Source organism: Acomys russatus, chromosome 22 (genome assembly GCF_903995435.1).
Source record: "Acomys russatus chromosome 22, mAcoRus1.1, whole genome shotgun sequence".
Taxonomy (NCBI): domain Eukaryota; kingdom Metazoa; phylum Chordata; class Mammalia; order Rodentia; family Muridae; genus Acomys; species Acomys russatus.
The window spans coordinates 26,602,512-26,620,073 of NC_067158.1; the positions used below are offsets into that span (position 1 = coordinate 26,602,512).

Genomic DNA, 17,562 nt, shown 5'->3' on the forward strand with positions numbered 1-17,562 from the left:
TGGTTAGAACAAGTTAGTGGTTCTGAACAGGAAATGAGGAAGAAGATGGAAAATGAGTCATTAGTAAAATGAGCAGCCAGCTGGTCACAGGGACAGTCTTCTTCAGACCCAAAGCAACATCTGCAGATAGAAATCATGGCTCACATGAAGACAGGTCCACACAAGGGCGTGAGCCTGGCCTGCACAGCGCTGCTCCCTTCTTCTTTCTGGTGCCTGGCAATGCCTCAAGTCCTACAGGGCCCCCATAATGGTGCCTTCCTTGGTGACCCTGACCTTGGCCTGTGCTGTTAGGGAGCTGTTTGACTAATCACCAGGGGAGCAAGGTGGTACTTGGAAGGGCCTCTGATGTTTTGATGTCTCTGTCTTTACTATATTTTGCCTTTGCAGTCTGAGGGGTGAGGTAGGAGTTCTATACGGAAGGAGGGCATGTGACGCTGTGAGTTCTGATTCACCCCACCCTTTCCCTTCTTTCAAGATGCCCTTCATGCCAACGGAGGCCTCTGCCGTCGGGAGTCCCAGGGCTCGGTGTCTTCTGCAGGGAGCCTAGATCTGGTGAGTGGCTACCTCCATTCATTCTAAGGGTCACAGGCTGCACCTACCAGCTGGTAGGTGAAGCCTGGCTCATAAAAACCCAGCATTTGTTTAAAAAAACAGGGCACCAGGATTGGACACTGGCCCTGGGTCCCCTAGACCTCAGGGTCCCTGGTCCAGGATTCTTAGGGCAACGTGAGAAACTTTAGTAGGTGGGGAAGGGTGCTGTGTATAGACTAAAATTATCCTTGAGTTTATTCCTTAAATTCCTTTGTTCTAATTTAGTTAATATTTTTTGAACTCCCACTAAGAGCACACAGTATGCTTTGAAGCAGGGCTTTGTCTTCAGCTTGATGCTCAGACCTCCTGTTGACTCTAGCATTCCAGTGTTTGTGTCTGCCTGCGGGGTCCTAGGAGCTGGCCTCCTACTACTTAAGAGCTAGGCCTCATCCTGCAGGTCTCTTCAGGACACCCTGCTGGCCCTGGTCTTTGCTAATCTGCTGTGAGGGAAGCTCAAGACCATTGTCTGATAAGAAATCTGCAGGCTGTGTGCAGCTAGCAAGACTGTAAGCGTCAGTTTGAAACACAGCACTGGTATTAGACTCCAGCTCCTGCTGTCTTTAGCTGTTGTATATAAATTCTGAAGTATGTTCCAGTAGAAGGCAGTGGGATTGATGAGATTAGCAAATGCTTATACTTATGTCCTGTGACTCTGAGGCAGTGAGCTGTGGGTGCATTTGAAAGGGGCAGTCCTTGCTATGCTCAGAAGGGGACAAAAACCTACCTGGGCGAAGTGGCACATGCCTATAATTTCAACACGTGAGGAGGCAAAGGCAAGAGGATGGATCTCTGTGAGTTCAAGGACAGCCAGGACAGCCAAGGCTACACAGAGAAACCCTGCCTCAAAACCCACCCCACCCACCCATCCCCCCAAAAAAGAAGGAAACAAAACCTAAACTGAACTGGTTTTCTTTATTGCTACCAATTTTTGAGTGTTGAGGTGTTTGCTATCTTTGAATTGACTGTTTCCTTCTTGGATTAAAGAGCCCTCTCATTGTAAAAGAGAATTTTGGTTGTCAGCATTGTGACATTTGAAACTACCCATCAACAATTAACATTAACTTAGATGGTTATTTCTTCTTTCATTACTCTAAATATCCTGTCAAGGCCACCCTGAGTCAGTTACCTATTGCTGCCCAATACCTCAGCTTAGTGTTGGAAAACATGAAGTGCCTGCATCTATGTGTCAGGCCCTGTGCCTGGGACCCTCACATGTGTCACCAGTCCTCTGGCCTCACAGCTCACATATAGCCATGGGTGTGTGTGTGTGTGTGTGTGTGTACATATATACATATATATACATATATATGGCTGTGGGCCAGGGCAGTGGGGCCAGCAGGACCATGTTTTTGTCACCATCCAGTGGCCATCCCAGCTTCCTCCCCATGGTGACCAGGAGGCTAGGCTAGTAGCTGGCTCCGTCACTTCTACAGCTACTTCATGGGAGGTACCACAAAGACTTAGAAGTCCTTGGGTCATTTCTGCATCCAGTCCCCACCTCCCATCCAGTTTTCTGAAGTAACAGGGAAAGAGGTTTTCAGACACTGGGGAAGCAGTAGCAGTTCTGAGATGGCTGTGGAGGCAGGTTTCCCAGTATGTCTGCGCCCTCAGGACAGGCAGCTAATGCTGTGACTGAAGGGCCTGTGGGCAGCTCCTCACCACATCTGGCAGGACAGCAGCCATGCTTCAAGTGTGGCCATATAGTTACCATACCCTCCCTAGCCCTGGTCTCTAAACCCCACCACACCCCACCACACCCTACCACACCCTACCCCACCATCAGCTCTAGGGTCAGGGGATGCCCTGCAGTGGATTCTGAATTTCTGTGTGTGTGGAACTGCATGGGAAACAGGCAGGTTATTGGGCACATGAGACCGGGCAGTCTGAATCTTCCTTTGGAGGTACTCCCTTACTTCCCTCACACCCACACTTGTCTCCCTACCCTACAGCCAGAGGCCTGCAGGACCTCAGCACTTGAGAGAGATAAGGCTGCCAAACACTGCTGTGTCCATCTCCCAGACGGGACATCCTGTGTGGTTGCTGTCAAGTCTGGGTTTTCCATCAAAGAGATCCTGTCTGGATTGTGTGAGCGGCATGGTATCAATGGGGCTGCTGTGGACCTCTTCCTGGTGGGCGGAGACAAGGTACTGTCCCAGGCAGGAGTGAGCCACCAGTGTCCTGGCCCTGTCTACTCCCTTCCCCTGGGTCTTATTAAGGTTCCACTCCTGACACCACCACTACTACCTCCTGTCTATGAAGCAGTGCAGCTGACATGGAGGCTCCTGGGGGACAGGGTGGGGGTCAGTGGGTGCATGGCAGCACAACCTGGTGTCTAGAGTGTGTCGGGCTAATTTTGAAACTGCTCTTTTGTTCTTGCAGCTGTGTGCTGTTACATGTCAAGCCCACATGCTCCCACGTTAACTCTGCTGTCTTTGTTCCTCAGCCTCTGGTGCTGCATCAGGACAGCAGCATCCTGGCCACCAGGGACCTGCGCTTGGAAAAGCGTACTTTGTTTCGGTAAGAGAACAGCATACAGGTTTCTGGAGACTTCCAGAGCCTCCATACTTTGAGCCTCAGGACTTCTATTCCCTGCTAATCTGTTTTGTTCTGTTTTGAACCCAATAAGCATGTACTTGTCCCATGACAGGCCTTAAAAGAATGTCAGTGCCCCACCAGACTCTTAGCAATGGGGCAGGCATCACACACGGGCTGTTTGGCCCTAAAACTATAGTGGGGAAAGAGACAGGAGTCTATACCCAATGGGTGTCAGGCAGTGGCCTGACTGCTCAGTCTTTCACCATGAAAGTTGAGGACCACGGCCCTCAGCCCAATTGTAAGTCTTGGAAAGACCTCGTGGACTTCTGCGTGCAGGAGAATGCTCCTCCCAAGGTGGGGCTGTCTCTGGGGTCTCCACGCTGTAGGATCCTTTTCTGTTGAGGAGACCCTTAAGAGTGGTGAAGCCAGAACTGGCTGTCTTGTGAATATTTCTGCCCTACCTCCAGGCTGGATCTTGTTCCAATTAACCGGTCTGTGGGACTCAAGGCCAAGCCCACCAAGCCTGTCACGGAAGTGTTGCGGCCAGTGGTAGCCAAGTATGGCCTGGACCTGGGTAGCCTGCTGGTGAGGCTGGTGAGTGTCATTTGGAGTCTGCGCACTACCACCAGGGTTATGCCTTCCTTGCCCTTTAGTGCCTCTGCACTATGTCTAACTTCATGTTACTGTCCTCCCTAGGTTAAGGACAGTGCCCGCCCCAACTGCCCATTTTCTCTGTTGTCATTTATTGGCACATTGTTCATTATAGAAAAGGTTGGTATTTGCTTCAGGTGAACCAAATTGAATCAATAAACTCCCTGAAGCATCTCTACGATTTCCAGGTGTGACAAGAAAACAGTACAGCCAGTACCCCCTTGATGTGCAGTTTGCCAAGGCACAGGTACACTGTCCCTGTCACATGCACTGACAGACCAGCAGTTTCATGTGCACTTATACACTGGCTTGCTCCCTCTCCTATTGTGAGAAGAAGTTTGTTACAGGGGTGAGGTTGAGGAAGAGGACAGCAGGCCCACCGTGTTCCTTTCCTGTCTCCAGAGGTGTTTAGCTAGGATGGGGCTCCTGCCTTGAGGCAGTATTGACTCATAAAGCCTTGGGTATAGTGTCTTCCCTGTCAACTTTATCCAAGCTGTCTTGATTTTTTGTTTTGTTTTGTTTTTTAAGGCAGGGTTTCTTTCTGTAGCCTTGGCTGTCCTGGAACTTGCTCTGTGGACCAGGGTGTCCTTGAACTCAGATTAGTCTGCCTTTGCCTCCAGAGTGCTGGGATTAAAGGTGTGTGCCATCACCGCTTGGCTTGTTTTGGTATTTTTGAGACAGGGTTTCATGTAGCCCAGGCTATCCTTGACCTCCTTATCCTCTGCCTATATCTTCCAAGTACTGAGATTACAGGCATACATCACTATACTGGGCTGTGATTTCAAATATTCTTAAATGTTTAATTTCCCCTGAAATCAGAATTGTTTAAGAGCTTTGAAGTAAACAAGAGGAACATACTTAATTATTCATAGGCTCTAGTTCTGGGTGTAGCTTGATAGTACTTCCCCACTGTGGGCTCCAGTTTGGAGCTTAGAAATCTGCCTGCAGAGACCACATCAGCCTGGCATCCAGGGTGCGTGCCTCTTCTCTCCTCCTTCCTAAAGCTGTGGTAGTCACGGAGGCAGAGCAAGACTGAGTAACAGAGAGGAAGAGGGTCCCGGGCATCAGAGTGCCAGCCACTCACATCCTAGAGCTGCTAAGATGGCTTCCTGCAGCCTACTGTTTTAGTTGGCCATCACAGGGACTGTGAGCAGTGTTGAAATAGAAGCCAGATGAAGCAGCAGAGTGTTGACATATGCATAGCAGCCTGTTCTCTGGGGCTGAGGAGTTTCCAGTCTTTGCCTTCCCTCTGAGTGACCTTTGAAAGACCCGCTCCACCAGCTTCTAAAGGTTCCATATTCCCACAGGTCAGCCAGACTGGGTGACCTGACCCTGGGGCCAGCTGGACTGAGGCCCCTCCATTAAGCCTGGGTTAGTCCTCTTGTTAGTGGCTGGATTAAAAGTAACTATTCCAGAAAGTTCCAACCTGGGTAAATGATTGAGTATATTATCTCTGCCTCTAGAGTGGAGAGAAGGAACCCTTGGACCTTGGTGCCCCTATATCAAGTCTGGATGGACAGCGGGTCATCTTGGAGGAGAGGGACCCCTGCAGAGGGAAAGGTAAGGTTGCATCCCCCAGCTGCCAGCACCCCAGAGTGCCACACAGTTGTCCAGTAGTTGTCTCATAATCGCACTATGGGAGGCTGAGCTGGCAGCTTTGTGAGGCCTAATGACCCTCACATGGCAGTTTACCCCTCATGTGCTCAGCCCCGCCTCCTACAGGGAAGGGGCAGCAGGATTCGGGTAGGAGAGCCTGGCTCCTCTCGACTATAGAAAGAGTGGCATCCCTGCCTGCCATTCTAGGGTGTTCATGTGGCAGAAAGTGCTAGAAGGTGCTCCTTTCTTTAGAGGCCTTTATGGATACAAATCAGGGACCCAAGGACTTATCAGCTTGCCTGGGTCTCCAATCCAGACCCCTGTTCTGATATTTGTTCCTCCAGATGAATGAAACAGGCAGGGAAGACAGCAGTGGGCATGGTCCCATCCAGCGGGTACTGGTTGGTGCTGGGCTCAGCATTGGCCTGCTGTGTTATTCCTCACATGTGAGACTGAGGGGACCATACAACTCTTTCCTACCCAAGACCTCAACAGCCACCATCCTGACCTGCGTCAGACCTGGTCACAGCCTCACGTGGGCCCCCATACATCCAAAGCCTTAGCAGCCCATAATATTCAGGCTACTAGCACAAGAAACCCATGGGAGAAGCACTTCGTCTTGTAGCCCATAGAACTTGTCCAGGTGGGGAGAGAACTTTCCAGAAGCTGCTGAGGAGGGGTGATGTAGGTGGAGGTCCCTTGTGTGAAGCTTCTCCAGGTAACTTTAGGTTTCCCCAGGGCTTGTGCCCAAATGACTCCTTAGGGCTTTCTGTAAATAGATCCACAGGGCCTGGGATGGAGCACAGGTCTCCATTCTACTGCAGTTTAGCAGATATGGGTCTGTGGCCTGGCCTACAGTGATTCCTGTCCCTGTCTGTCAACCTCCTTACAGAGGAACCTTTCCCTTCCTTGGCCATCCTCTGCTCTAGAAAACGCTGCACCCTGGTCCTGGTGCTAGGTGGGCTGAGCACTATCTGTGCAGCTTCCACAGGGCAGGCAACCAGCTCTGCCTGGTGGGTTCTCAGCAGCTTCCTCCAGGGCTGACAAGTAGGGTCTGTGTTCAGGGGAGCTCTCAGGGAGCTGCAGACCTACAGGGTGCTCTGGACTAGGGTTCTACTTAGCCAGACTTGATGCCACAGAAGCCAGCTATACCCTGATGGGGGCAGAGGCAGAACTTAATGTCAGATCCTAAAGGAACATGTGTAGTACATGGTATATGGTGTGAGTTTTTCACTAGCAGCCCCCCAATGTCCCAGTAAGCATACAGACCTCCCTTCATGCCCCTGCTGCCCCTCTCCCAGCTGCATCTGGTGGGCTGAGTGAAGATTAAGCTCTGGCCTGTGTGTGCATGTTAGATAAGGGATGGAGAGGGCCTTTGCTCTCACAGAACACACCGAGTTGTGTTTATTGTTCAGAGGGCACTGGGAGCTTCTGGTCATAAGCTTGTTTCGTGTGTTTAGTGTCCACAGACAAACAGAAAGGTGCTCCTGTCAAACAAAGCTCAGCTGTGAACTCCAGCCCCAGAAACCACTCAGCTATGGTAATTCCCCTTACGCCTGCTCCATGCGGTCCTGCCCCTTTTGCACAGCCTCCACCTCTTGGGGCTCCTTGGGCCTGTTGTTTGCTCATTTGGCTGGCTAAAGCTCTGCTCAGGGTGTGCCCCTCCCCCTGTGGGTATTTCTCCTGTCCCTTTGGGGTTCAGCCTCCATTTTGCTATGAGCTGCCAGCGTTGGCTTTCATTTGGCCTGGGTGGGTGGGTGGGCCATAAATGCTGTTGTGTTAATCCATTATTGGGATTGATTTTAGAAGTGCGTCTAGACTCGCTGTCGATGCCTGGGCCCCAGGGCCTTTACTGTACTGACAAGTGATATGTTACGTGTGCTGACATGCAGTAGAACTTGACTTTCCTTCTGATACAGGGAGAGGAGAGAACACTAGGCAAGTCTAACTCTATTAAAATAAGAGGAGAAAATGGAAAAAGTGCTAGGGATCCCCGGCTTTCAAAGAGAGAAGAATCTATTGCAAAGATTGGGAAAAAAAAATATCAGAAAATTAATTTGGACGAAGCAGAGGGTATGTGTACTTTTTAAAACTTGCGTGTTTTCCAGTAAATGCACAGTCTGGTCTTTAAGCCTGCTCTGCCCTGTCTGTAGCCTGGTCCTTGTTGCACTGAGGCTGTCAGTATAAGTTCACTAAAGCCCCTGTTAGGAGCTGAAAGCCAGAGGTCCCACCAGAGACCCGCAGCCCTGGCTGTGCTTTCAACCAGCTCCCTTCCCCCACACCCCAGACCCTGACATGAGCTGGGGCCCAGCTTGGGTGGGGGCAGAAGCCAGGTATGAGGGAGGAGGGCAAAGTCCTAGGCCTGAGAGGGCTGTGGGTTTGCTGAGCTATGTTGACCATGGAGGCTGGAGGCAGGCCTGGTCTGTCCTGACACAGGATTTCTGTAGGAAGCCCTTGGGGGTGGAATGTGTCCCCTACTCTGGAACCTTTACAGAGTAGAACCATTAAATGTCTCCCTTGGGCCTTCTGACCACTAAGCAGATGTAATGCATGTACGCTTTGAGTGTGTGCATTTCTGAGGACCACTGAGGTGGAAGATGTTGGATTCCTTGTGGGTTACAGACAGCCATTAGGATACTAGAGAAATTCAGACCCCTGTGGTGTGAATGGGGAGCTTGAGTCCCATTAAACGCAGCCAGATGGCAGGAAAAGGCTCTGGAACAGGCAGTGAAGAAGCCCAGAAGGTGCCAAGCCCACAGTGCCCGTTCTGGCCCAAGGGCTGGGGCACTTCAGGGGTGTCAGGGAGATATGAGGTGCCTTTATCCCTCAGCCCCAGAGCACCACCTGTGCAGGGGCAATGACCATGGGAGCCATGTGGATCCCAGGGCCCTCTGTTCTACCCAGCTAAGGCTTTCTCTCAGCCTTCTACACGCTAGCCATCCTATGGGGATCTGCAGTTCAGCTGGGCCCTGGCTCTGTCGTGCCCGACTTTGACCATCATTTATACCTTAAATTCACCCATGCTCAGGCATGAAGATCTCCATGTATGAGCAAAATAGATGCCAGAGACTAACAGTGTCCTGCGAGTGCCAGCAAGCATGTCACCCACTCAGTAGAGGGGATGTTGCCAGGCCTAGGCCTGACACTGTGATTTTCTTGGGGACTGGCAGCTAGACATTGGCCTCAGCAATGTGGGTAAAGTAGTGTGGTTGGCCTCACACTCCTGTTGGTTCCTGATGGCAGCTCAAGGCAGCAGAAGCCCCTGATAAGAGGAGCCGAGGCATGAATGCATCTGTGAGTCTCTCAGATATGGTCACTGTGGCTTTTCTTCCAATAGAGTTTTTTGAGCTCATTTCCAAAGCTCAGAGCAACAGAGCCGATGACCAGCGTGGGCTGCTGAGGAAGGAAGACCTGGTGCTGCCGGAGTTTCTTCGTTTACCTTCTGGTTCCTCAGAACTTGCCCTGTCCAGCCAAGCCACAGCCAAGGGTTTTAGTAAGAGAGCTGCGGCAGGCCATGGCCAGGAAGGAGCAGCTCAGACTGAGGAGAGCTACAGTGACAGCCCAGCCACCAGCCCTGCCTCAGCCCAAAGCCCCAGTTCAGCTTACAGCCCCGGCTCCACCCACAGCCCCGGCTCCGCCCACAGCCCCGGCTCCGCCCACAGCCCTGGCTCTGCCTACAGCACCCCAGGTCCTCCTGGGACCACCCAACCTGGAGAGAAGCCTACAAAGCCCTCCTGCATCCCCACTGTGCAGGAGGGTACTACGCAGGCCTGGAGAAGGCTATCACCAGAAGTGGAGGCTGGGGGCATCCAGACTGTGGAGGATGAGCAGGTGGCTGACCTGACCCTGATGGGGGAGGGGGACATCAGCAGCCCCAACAGCACGCTGCTACCGCCACCCCCCATACCCCAAGACACACCAGGACCTACAAAACCAGGTACCTCCAGGTTCTGACTCTACGCCCTCCATCTGTCCTGCTTGTGCCCACAGCCTGGTCCACTCCACGTTTAATAAAGGGAACACTGAGGCAGGCAGCCCCTGCTTTACTTCCGTGTATTGAAACACCTGAGGGATGGCCTCCTTCTCTTGTATTTATGGGGCCTCTTTAGCCTTTTCTGAAAGGAAAGCAGGTGGCAGCCAAGACTCAGTCTCCCGGGAAGGGTCACTGAGCCTGAGGCCGACCCACCATGTTGAGCTGTCTCTGTGAAGGTGCTGTGGGAATGGTAACCCATGCCCAGTGACACCTTGTGCAGGCTCAGGTCTCTGGGTGTGGATCTTACCTTTAAAACCTGCTTGCTGCCATTTTAGTGTTTTAGCCCTAAGATGGGGAAAAGTAGTATTTGTCTTAGGCAAATCAGCAGGTGTCCACGCTGACAAGGCCAGGGTTCTCGTTGTCAGCCAGGGCTTACCTACTGCCCCCACAGGCCAGGCTATGCACTGGCACTACGCAGTCTCTGCTGCCTCTGCTGGCCTCAAATGCTGCCAGGCATTTCTTAGTGGAAGCATGAAGTACAGTGTGTGTGGATAGGGACAGTGTGACCATGTGGTGGGAATGTTACTCTAGTCCCACCCAAAACACTCCTGATCCCACACGGTGGTGACAGGGCCCAGCAGATGCTGGCTGTGCTCTGTGTCCCCATGATGGCAGTGATGAGCCTCTCAGTGCATGTTTCCTATTGTTCCTGTCTGACACCTAGGCTGTGATCCATGGCAGGCAGTGTGGGTGCCCATCTGTGCCCTGCTTTCCGGGCCGGGTCTTCTCAGCCCTTGATGCATGTTTCATGTACCATCACACATCTGGGTACCTGGGTGGGCATACGCCATGCTGGACTCCACAGCCCCACCCAGTGGAGCTATACCCGATGAGGAAGCACGAGGTGCCATAAAGTAGCCCTGCGTGCACGCTTGGGCACCTCTGTCATGCCGCACCCCTCCTTTCTGCTTCTTTGTAGCTGCCTGTTTACAGTTCTCCCTGTGTTCTGACTCTGTTCTTCTGAGCATAATAAACTCTACAGCTCATCACTGACTGGCTGAAAACTCCTTTCTTTCTGGTTTGAGAGTGGGTTTTCTCTTTAGGATTAAAGTATGGATAATTCCTTTCTATATCTTGCCCATTTTCAGGAAATTAAGTAGATTATCTTAAACAAGCTTTTAAAAAATGATTGAATTTTTTAAAAATGTGTGTGTGTATGCGTGTTTTACCTGCATATTTGTATGTGCTCTACATATATGTCTGGTGCTCCCAGAGGCTGGAGTTAGTGATGGCTGTGAGCTGCCATGAAGGTGCTGGGAACCAAACCCAGGTGCTCTGCCAGAGCAGCAACTCAACCACTGGGTCATCTCTCCAGCCCCAAATACAGTGGCTTTTAAGAGGCCATTCACTTCACAAAGTCCTCTCACATGCCCGCCACACACAGCTTTGTGACGGGAAAGAGCAGGTTAGAAAATGGGAATAGAATTGTCCCCTGCCAATCCTGCCTTCTGGCAGGATCTTCCCCACCTCAGGCCTGTGATCCCCATGGCTACCTCCTGCCATTGCCCGGGCCTTCCACCACAGAAGAGGTGAGTAGAGCAGAGGTCCTGGGGTTGGTTCTTTGAGCCCTGTTCCCCTCTCTGGGATGCCTGTGGAGCCTCTTTCTGCTCATACTGGCTGGGAGCTCAGATGTTGGTGCCATGTCTGAAGTGTGAGTCACTGCTATGGAAAGCCAGACTGTATAGTTTACCCAAGGGGCACATGGACAGTGGCACCCAGTATGGTACCCAGCCAGGTGGCCTGTGCTGATATGCCCTAGATGTATCAATGGAGGAAAAACAGAGGTGGTACTAGACTTGAAGAAAGTAAGTCTCTGGTGCCTAAGGAGAGAGGGATACAGGGTCCTTGGACTTTGTCCTGGAAGAGATGACAGTAGAAGAGGGACTTGGGGGGGGGGTGACAGGGGGACCTTTGGCTGTAGCGCACTAGCTCCATCTCCAGCATCACTAAAGTGCTAATAACTTTCCCATCTTCTGGAGGCAGTAGCCCCAGTATGGAGAGGGAGGCCATGGCCTGTGGCTCCACTGTTCAGCTTGCTTTCCAAGTACCCCAGTGTGTTTCCCTGTACCAGCTGCCACAGGGCTTCTTTATGTGGGAGAGTGCCTTGCTGGATGAGGCTGCTTGAAGTGCCGGAGGAGGCCGCCTATGGGAGCTCCTGTACCCACATTAAGGGTCCTTTCTAGCTCTCTGAGCAGGGGTGGGCCAACTAACTGCCACTTAGAGTTGTCAGGCCCCATCACCCAGTTCTCACTAATTCTGGGAAACAGTTTTTAGGGGTATGTTGGCCACCTCAGCCCCATGATCCAGTGAGAAAGACATTGAAATATGGCCACTGACACTCTATAGACACTGTGTGTGTGTGTGTGTGTGTGTGTGTGTGTGTGTGTGTGTGTGTGTGTGTGTGTGTTGCCTCTGCGATTACTTCGTGTATAATTGTTTCTTACTATAGGAAACTCCAAAATATTCAAGTTCTCCATGACAGGGAAGAGCAGAGGAGTACCCCAGCCTGGGAGAACTTCCTTCTCAGCCCTCTTGGTGGGGTGCTCCTTTTTATTTTACATTGCAAAGGGTGCAGGGCCCTGGAGTGGGGCCTCCCAAGTAGGACGTCCCTGCAGGCAAGTCTGGACATTGTCCCTCACAATTGTGTGAGTTGTTTTGACAGTCATTCCTGTCCACCATTCTACTATTGTCTATCTGATGGCCTGCCAACTTGCTGAAGGCTTGAAGAGAGCCTCTGGGTGGGTGGCAGTGTGGGTCAGCAGCTTGGGTCCTCTGCTGTATGTCTTTCCACATCCTGGAAGGGTGTGCAGTGCTGCCCTGAAGACACTTTGTTTCAAGGAGGAAAGAAACTTTGCAGAAGTGAGCTTGTGGTGATGGGGTCTGAGGTGAAAACCACAGAGCAGTCTGCTGCGCTGACCATGGCAAGAGCCCCACCCCCAGCTCAGCATGCTGAGAGCACATAGCCGACAGTAGTGTGGAGCCTAGGAGGGGTGGTGTGGTTCTCTCCCCAGGACTGGCCTCTTTAGCTGCCCTTCAACCATGGTTAGATTTGGTGCCACTGTCCCCCCTGCCTCTGCCTTGCCTCATCTTCACCCTCTGGCCACTTGGTATCACTGCCACTGGAAGCCAGGCTCAGGGTCTTGGCTAAGGACAGACCAGTGAAAACCTCCCAGCTCATAGAGGAAGGTCTGGTTCCTGAAGAGGGCTCCAGGTCTCCCAAAGGGCTGAGCCATGATCTCTTACAAAGGGGCCTTCACACAACCATCCAGGGCCTTGCCATGTCACAGTGGCTGTCTGGGGGCTGACAGCTCAGTTCCCCTCTGCAGATCTTCACCTTCCTGCCTTCTCACGCAGAGATGGCTGAGGCTTGGGACAAAGTCTTGTGACAGTTCCTCACCCTGGAGGTAAAGATAGCGTGACTGCTGCCCCGCGGTCAGAGCCAGTCTGTGTCAGGCTTATCTGCCCACCCCGGCCTGCACGGTGTCACACTTCCTGAGTTTGGAGTGATGGCGCACAGCCTTGCCCGACTCAGGCTCTATCCAGGCATTTTCTCCTTGGCAAGCCCCATCCAATTCCATCCCTAGGGCCCCTGGAGCACCTCTCATGTCTTCAAGCAAGTTGTGCCCTGGAAGCCCAGCCCTCATGAGGCACAGACAGCCCAGAACTCATCACCCCAGAGCCTAATACTCTCAAGTTTGCCACGTTGCCAAGGAAGCCATCTGTCCATAGCGTATCTGGTACCAGGCCTTGTCCAGTGGATGTTAGCAAGTAGATCTCATGCCCCTATTGCTGTTCCTGTACCTGTTGTCCTCCAGATTCCAGGCCTGGGTTACAATGGCCTCGCCCTCCAGCTGAACTCACTTGCCCCACTCCCGTCCCAGCATAGACCTTCCCTAGCCCTGCTGACATCTTTGATGCCCCTACCCCAGCACACCAGCCTTGCTAGGTGCCATCCTCTGGATTCCCCCATTGCCTGCTCACCAGTGTACCCTGTACCAGTGTCTGCCCCAGCCACGGGCAAGTGTGAACCCAAAGCCCAGCAAGTGTTTGTAGAGTAAGGGACTGTAATCTAGCTCAGCCCATCACAGCCCTGATCCTGAGCTGGGGTCTTTGTGATAACTGGGTCACGAGCTAGAAGCAAGGCTAAATAATTCTCTCCCGTGAGGAGCCAGGAGTTGGCAGGCCCCTGTGGTAACCTGTGGAATGGCCAGGATGGGGTCCTGGCCTCTGGTCCTCTTTACTGTCTCCTTCCAGATTTTCATGCATTCACAGCCCACCTGTGCCTGGGTCTTATGTCTCCTCCTTTCCAGGAGCATCTGGAGGCTCTGGCGGGAGGCATTAGACCAGATGGTACACAGTCCCCAGAGTATGGGACGTAGTTCAGGGCAGTATCCCTGCACTGTGGAGACAGGAAAGGAAGAGGGACAGTCAGCTAGGTAGGGATGCACCCTGAGAGAGGGCTCACCTTAGGGGCTGAGCTCTCAGCTTTACTTAGCTGTGGGGCATGGACCCTTAAAGGATGGGCTTGGGGGAGACATGCCCAGCCCAGAGCAGGCAGCAGCAGCCGGGCCAGAGAATGCCTACAGGTAAATAAAAAGGCTTGGAGACGACAGATGCCACTAGTGCTGCCTAGAAAGCTTCAGGCTCCCAGAGAGAAGCCTAGTAGTTCCCAGTTTCTGGGGCTCTGGCAAAGACCCTGTCAGAGGTGCGCTGAGTGGACCCAATAGCACAGGTTAGCCAAGGGCCAGTGTGCCAGGAAGAAAAGCCAGTGGGTGGCCCAAGGGGCAGGAAATGAGATGCTGCCAGGGCCTTGCCTGAGTGCTTGAGCCTGAGGGAACTGCTGTCAGGAGGTGTGGTGTAGGTTTTGCTGCCCCAGACTGGCCCTGCCCAGTGGCTCCTGAAGACCAATGGGGTCCCATGCATTGCTCCCAGTCTAGGTAGCTTTGTGGAGCCTTGTGGGTAGGCTGGTACTGGAACTCTGAGTCACTGGCTGGAGTTTGCCACATTTTCAGAGCAAGTCTGGGCTAAGCAGGCAGGAAGTATGAGGGTACCCCTCCTTGTGAGGTGCACTTCCTTGATCCCCAGAAAATCTGTCCTGTCCACTTCTGGGCACACGGAGCTGCTAGAAGTTGAAGTCTCTTCCTGAATGTTCACTCATGGCTGGAGGGGACTTGTGTGTGTGGAGTCACTGGTTCTTTCAGGACCTGGTAGCACTCTGCATAAATGCCCAGTGGTGTCCAGTTGGGGGTGGGGTGAGGTGACTGATCCCTGTCTCTTTACACATAACCATCTTGCTTCTGTGCAGCTTGCCATCTGGAGCCATGGAGGCCTGATGACAGGATAGGTAGGGCAAGGCCATAGAGAATGCTTGCTGACTGACCATAGAGCAGACTAGGAGAGAGTTCCAGTCTTAACTACACTGGGCACCCTGTTACTGATACCAGCTGAGGCTGATGAGCCTCTTCATGTGTCCCCAGGACTTGTCACATGATGAGCTGGGAACTCTCAGCAGAGACATCATATGTCTATGTACAAGCCTGAACTTGCTACACAAGGCCTCATGGAAGCTACTTCTGGAAGTTTGGGCCAAGGGTGAGGTGGGATACAAAGAGTAAAGGGGCCTTTGGGTACAGAGAAGCTGGGCCATCACAGACTCCTAATCCTTGTGTCTGTTAGGGCACTTGGGACTGAGGGAGCAGCATCTTCACCTTTACTGGCAAGCTGGGGAAACTGAGTCTGGGGGTAATTGGTAGAATATAATTCCATGCTCTGGGTTTTTGGAATGGAATATTGGAATAAGACTGTGTCTATAGTCTGTCCATTGTGGGCTTTGGCAGAGAAGGCCCCGCTCTGGGGGCTCCCAGAGGTAGAGAAAAGTGAGGGATCCATTTCTGCATAATACATCACATTTCCCAATCTATGTAGGAAAGTAGGGTGCTCAAGGGCACCCCCAGAGCCTTAACCCTAGTGACACTGCTCCTGGCCAGGTGCCATGCAGAGAACTGAGACCTATCCTAAATGGAGCCACCCACAAATCCATACAGACTTACTGGGCTGTGGGGTTACGCCCCTACATACACCCCCGAAGTGGATAGATAGGTCTCTTGCAAGGCCCATGCACAGCCAAGTGCGCCAAGTCAGTCCTGGGGTGAAGACATCTAACCCCACCTTGAAATCTAGAAACTTCCTAGGTAGTTTTGGGCATCTCGGGTGATGGAGGAGATGTTCAGACCAGAGCAAGATGGTGAAAAGAGTACAGAGGGGCCCCAGCAAGGGAGGGACAATGACAATGAAGGCAGCAGGCTGGTGACAGGGAGGAACAGGTGGCTATAGGTGTTGGTGACATGGGAGCTGTGGGGAGACCCAGAGCTGTTTGTGTGGGTGAAGATGACCCTAACAGTAGGAAAAGAAAGGATAGGGGTGAGGAGAGCTAGGCTGAGAGGCCTGCTATGGGGGAATCCTAGGGTCTCCAAGGCTTGAAGGCAGACAGCACTCAGGAGAAACTGAGGGTGGATATTGCTGGCGGTGATGGTGAGCAATCAGGACAATCTAACAAGTGCCCTCAATGGGAATCTCTGGGAAATTCTCAGAGACAGCCCCCTCTCCCTGCTTTCTGGGAGGCCATACTGGACCCCAGGGTACATCTACCCCAATGGGTTACCCCGAGTCCCTCCTGGCCACTACAGCCCCACACTGGATGAACCCATGCCTCCCTGCTTATAGCCCTGGCCTGGCGTCTGTCCAGTACAGGCATAAGCCTGGTGGCTTTCCTTCAAGTCGAGGGCCATGGACTAACCAGGGCTCTCCAGTTCTCAGAGCCCTGGGTCCCTTACTCATGTCAGAACGACCTGTGATTCATGACCCTCCCAGCTGGGACTGTGTGGCACTGATTGCTGTCAGAGCCACTCACCATGAGGTGGCCAATCAAGAGAATCACCTGTGGAGGCTCCTGGTATTCATGATGACTGGCCTGAAGGCGTGGACAGCTGAGCGCCCTCTGACCTTCCCAGGCCTGTGGCTGGAGCTCACCTTGTCTGGAGTGGATTTGGTTTCTCAGCAGGGATGGTGGGGTGGCATGGGTTTTGGAAGCCCAGGACTGAGCCAAGCAGATGACAGCTTCTCTTCTCCCCGTGACAGGGGGCAGGGCCCGAGGCAGCGGAAGCCTGCCAGTCAACAGGATCATCGACGTGGACCTCGTTGCGGGTGTGTCTCCTGGGTGGGGAGGCAGCGTCCTGGGGATGCAACTGGGTGCCAGGAGGGTGAAAGCCGATGGACCCTTTTTATCAAATAGTCCTGGCCTGAGCCCCATCCCAGGTGAGCCCACTAAGCCCAAGGCCAGCACACACCATGCCACCTTTGTTTGAAGCTATCCTGACCTTGCAGTTCCTACTACTCCAGTCTGCACTGTCTCTGTTCATATGGATGTTTGCGGGGAAGCTCATGACTCTTTGAGACAACAGGGACCTAGGAAGAGCCAAGAGCCAAGAGCCACCTCGGCCACAGTGCCCTCAGGAGCCAAACTAGGAATTGAAGGGACAACCTCATCACAGGGGCTGGATTTAGAGAACTCCACAGCAGCCCACCTTGGCATTCAGACTTTGTCCAATAAAACGTTTCTGAAGACCTGCCATGTGTTGCATTGTGCTGAGTGCTGGTGTCACATGGTACCCCCAGGAGCCCTCACACCAGGGGTATGGCTTTAGGAAGAAAGACTCCCAAGGAGGAATGGTGCCTGGCCATGAGGTCAAGGGTGGCTGCGAAGAGAAAGTAGCTTGGTGCTTGGGAGTTGAAGGTCAGAATCCCCTCCCATCCTCAGAGATATGGGCCCCAGGACCACCCCTAGGATAATGAGGCCAGTCACACCCCCAGTGTTGTCCACTCACCCTGTCCCATGCAGATGATCTGGGGTTCTTGGACGTCTGTGCTCTTCTGTGTCATTGGGGTTGGCCATTGGTGAGGGCGGGGCTAGGTTGAGTTACAGTGGGGTCGCTGTGGTCTCCTTCCTGCACACTGTCTCCACTGTGCCCCAGCACCACTATTTTCCCAGTACCACCAATGTGTTCTGACACTACTGCCCAAAACCAGCATGTCCTCAGTACCCATCATGCCCCACCATATGTGTAACACCTACTTTAGCAAGCTTGGATGCTGCCTGG

General features: G+C 52.7%; 1 protein-coding gene across 5 annotated transcripts in view; it reads left to right on the forward strand.

Annotated features, from left to right (window-relative positions):
* Rgs12 (regulator of G protein signaling 12) overlaps positions 1 to 17,257 on the forward strand; it is a 101,154-nt gene extending 83,897 nt beyond the window's left edge. For 2 of the 5 annotated variants that reach the window (XM_051165029.1, XM_051165028.1), the window contains 9 exons: positions 476 to 552; positions 2,541 to 2,735; positions 3,035 to 3,108; positions 3,594 to 3,720; positions 5,241 to 5,337; positions 6,834 to 6,913; positions 7,293 to 7,446; positions 8,711 to 9,310; positions 16,544 to 17,254. In XM_051165029.1, the coding sequence (XP_051020986.1) occupies positions 476 to 552; positions 2,541 to 2,735; positions 3,035 to 3,108; positions 3,594 to 3,720; positions 5,241 to 5,337; positions 6,834 to 6,913; positions 7,293 to 7,446; positions 8,711 to 9,310; positions 16,544 to 16,770 (1,631 nt within the window). In that variant the 3' untranslated portion in view covers positions 16,771 to 17,254. Of the gene's footprint in view, positions 1 to 475; positions 553 to 2,540; positions 2,736 to 3,034; positions 3,109 to 3,593; positions 3,721 to 5,240; positions 5,338 to 6,833; positions 6,914 to 7,292; positions 7,447 to 8,710; positions 9,311 to 16,543 lie in introns of those variants that run through there. The other 3 variants (XM_051165025.1, XM_051165026.1, XM_051165027.1) reach the window with 3 other exon arrangements.
* Positions 17,258 to 17,562: the final 305 nt, after the last annotated feature.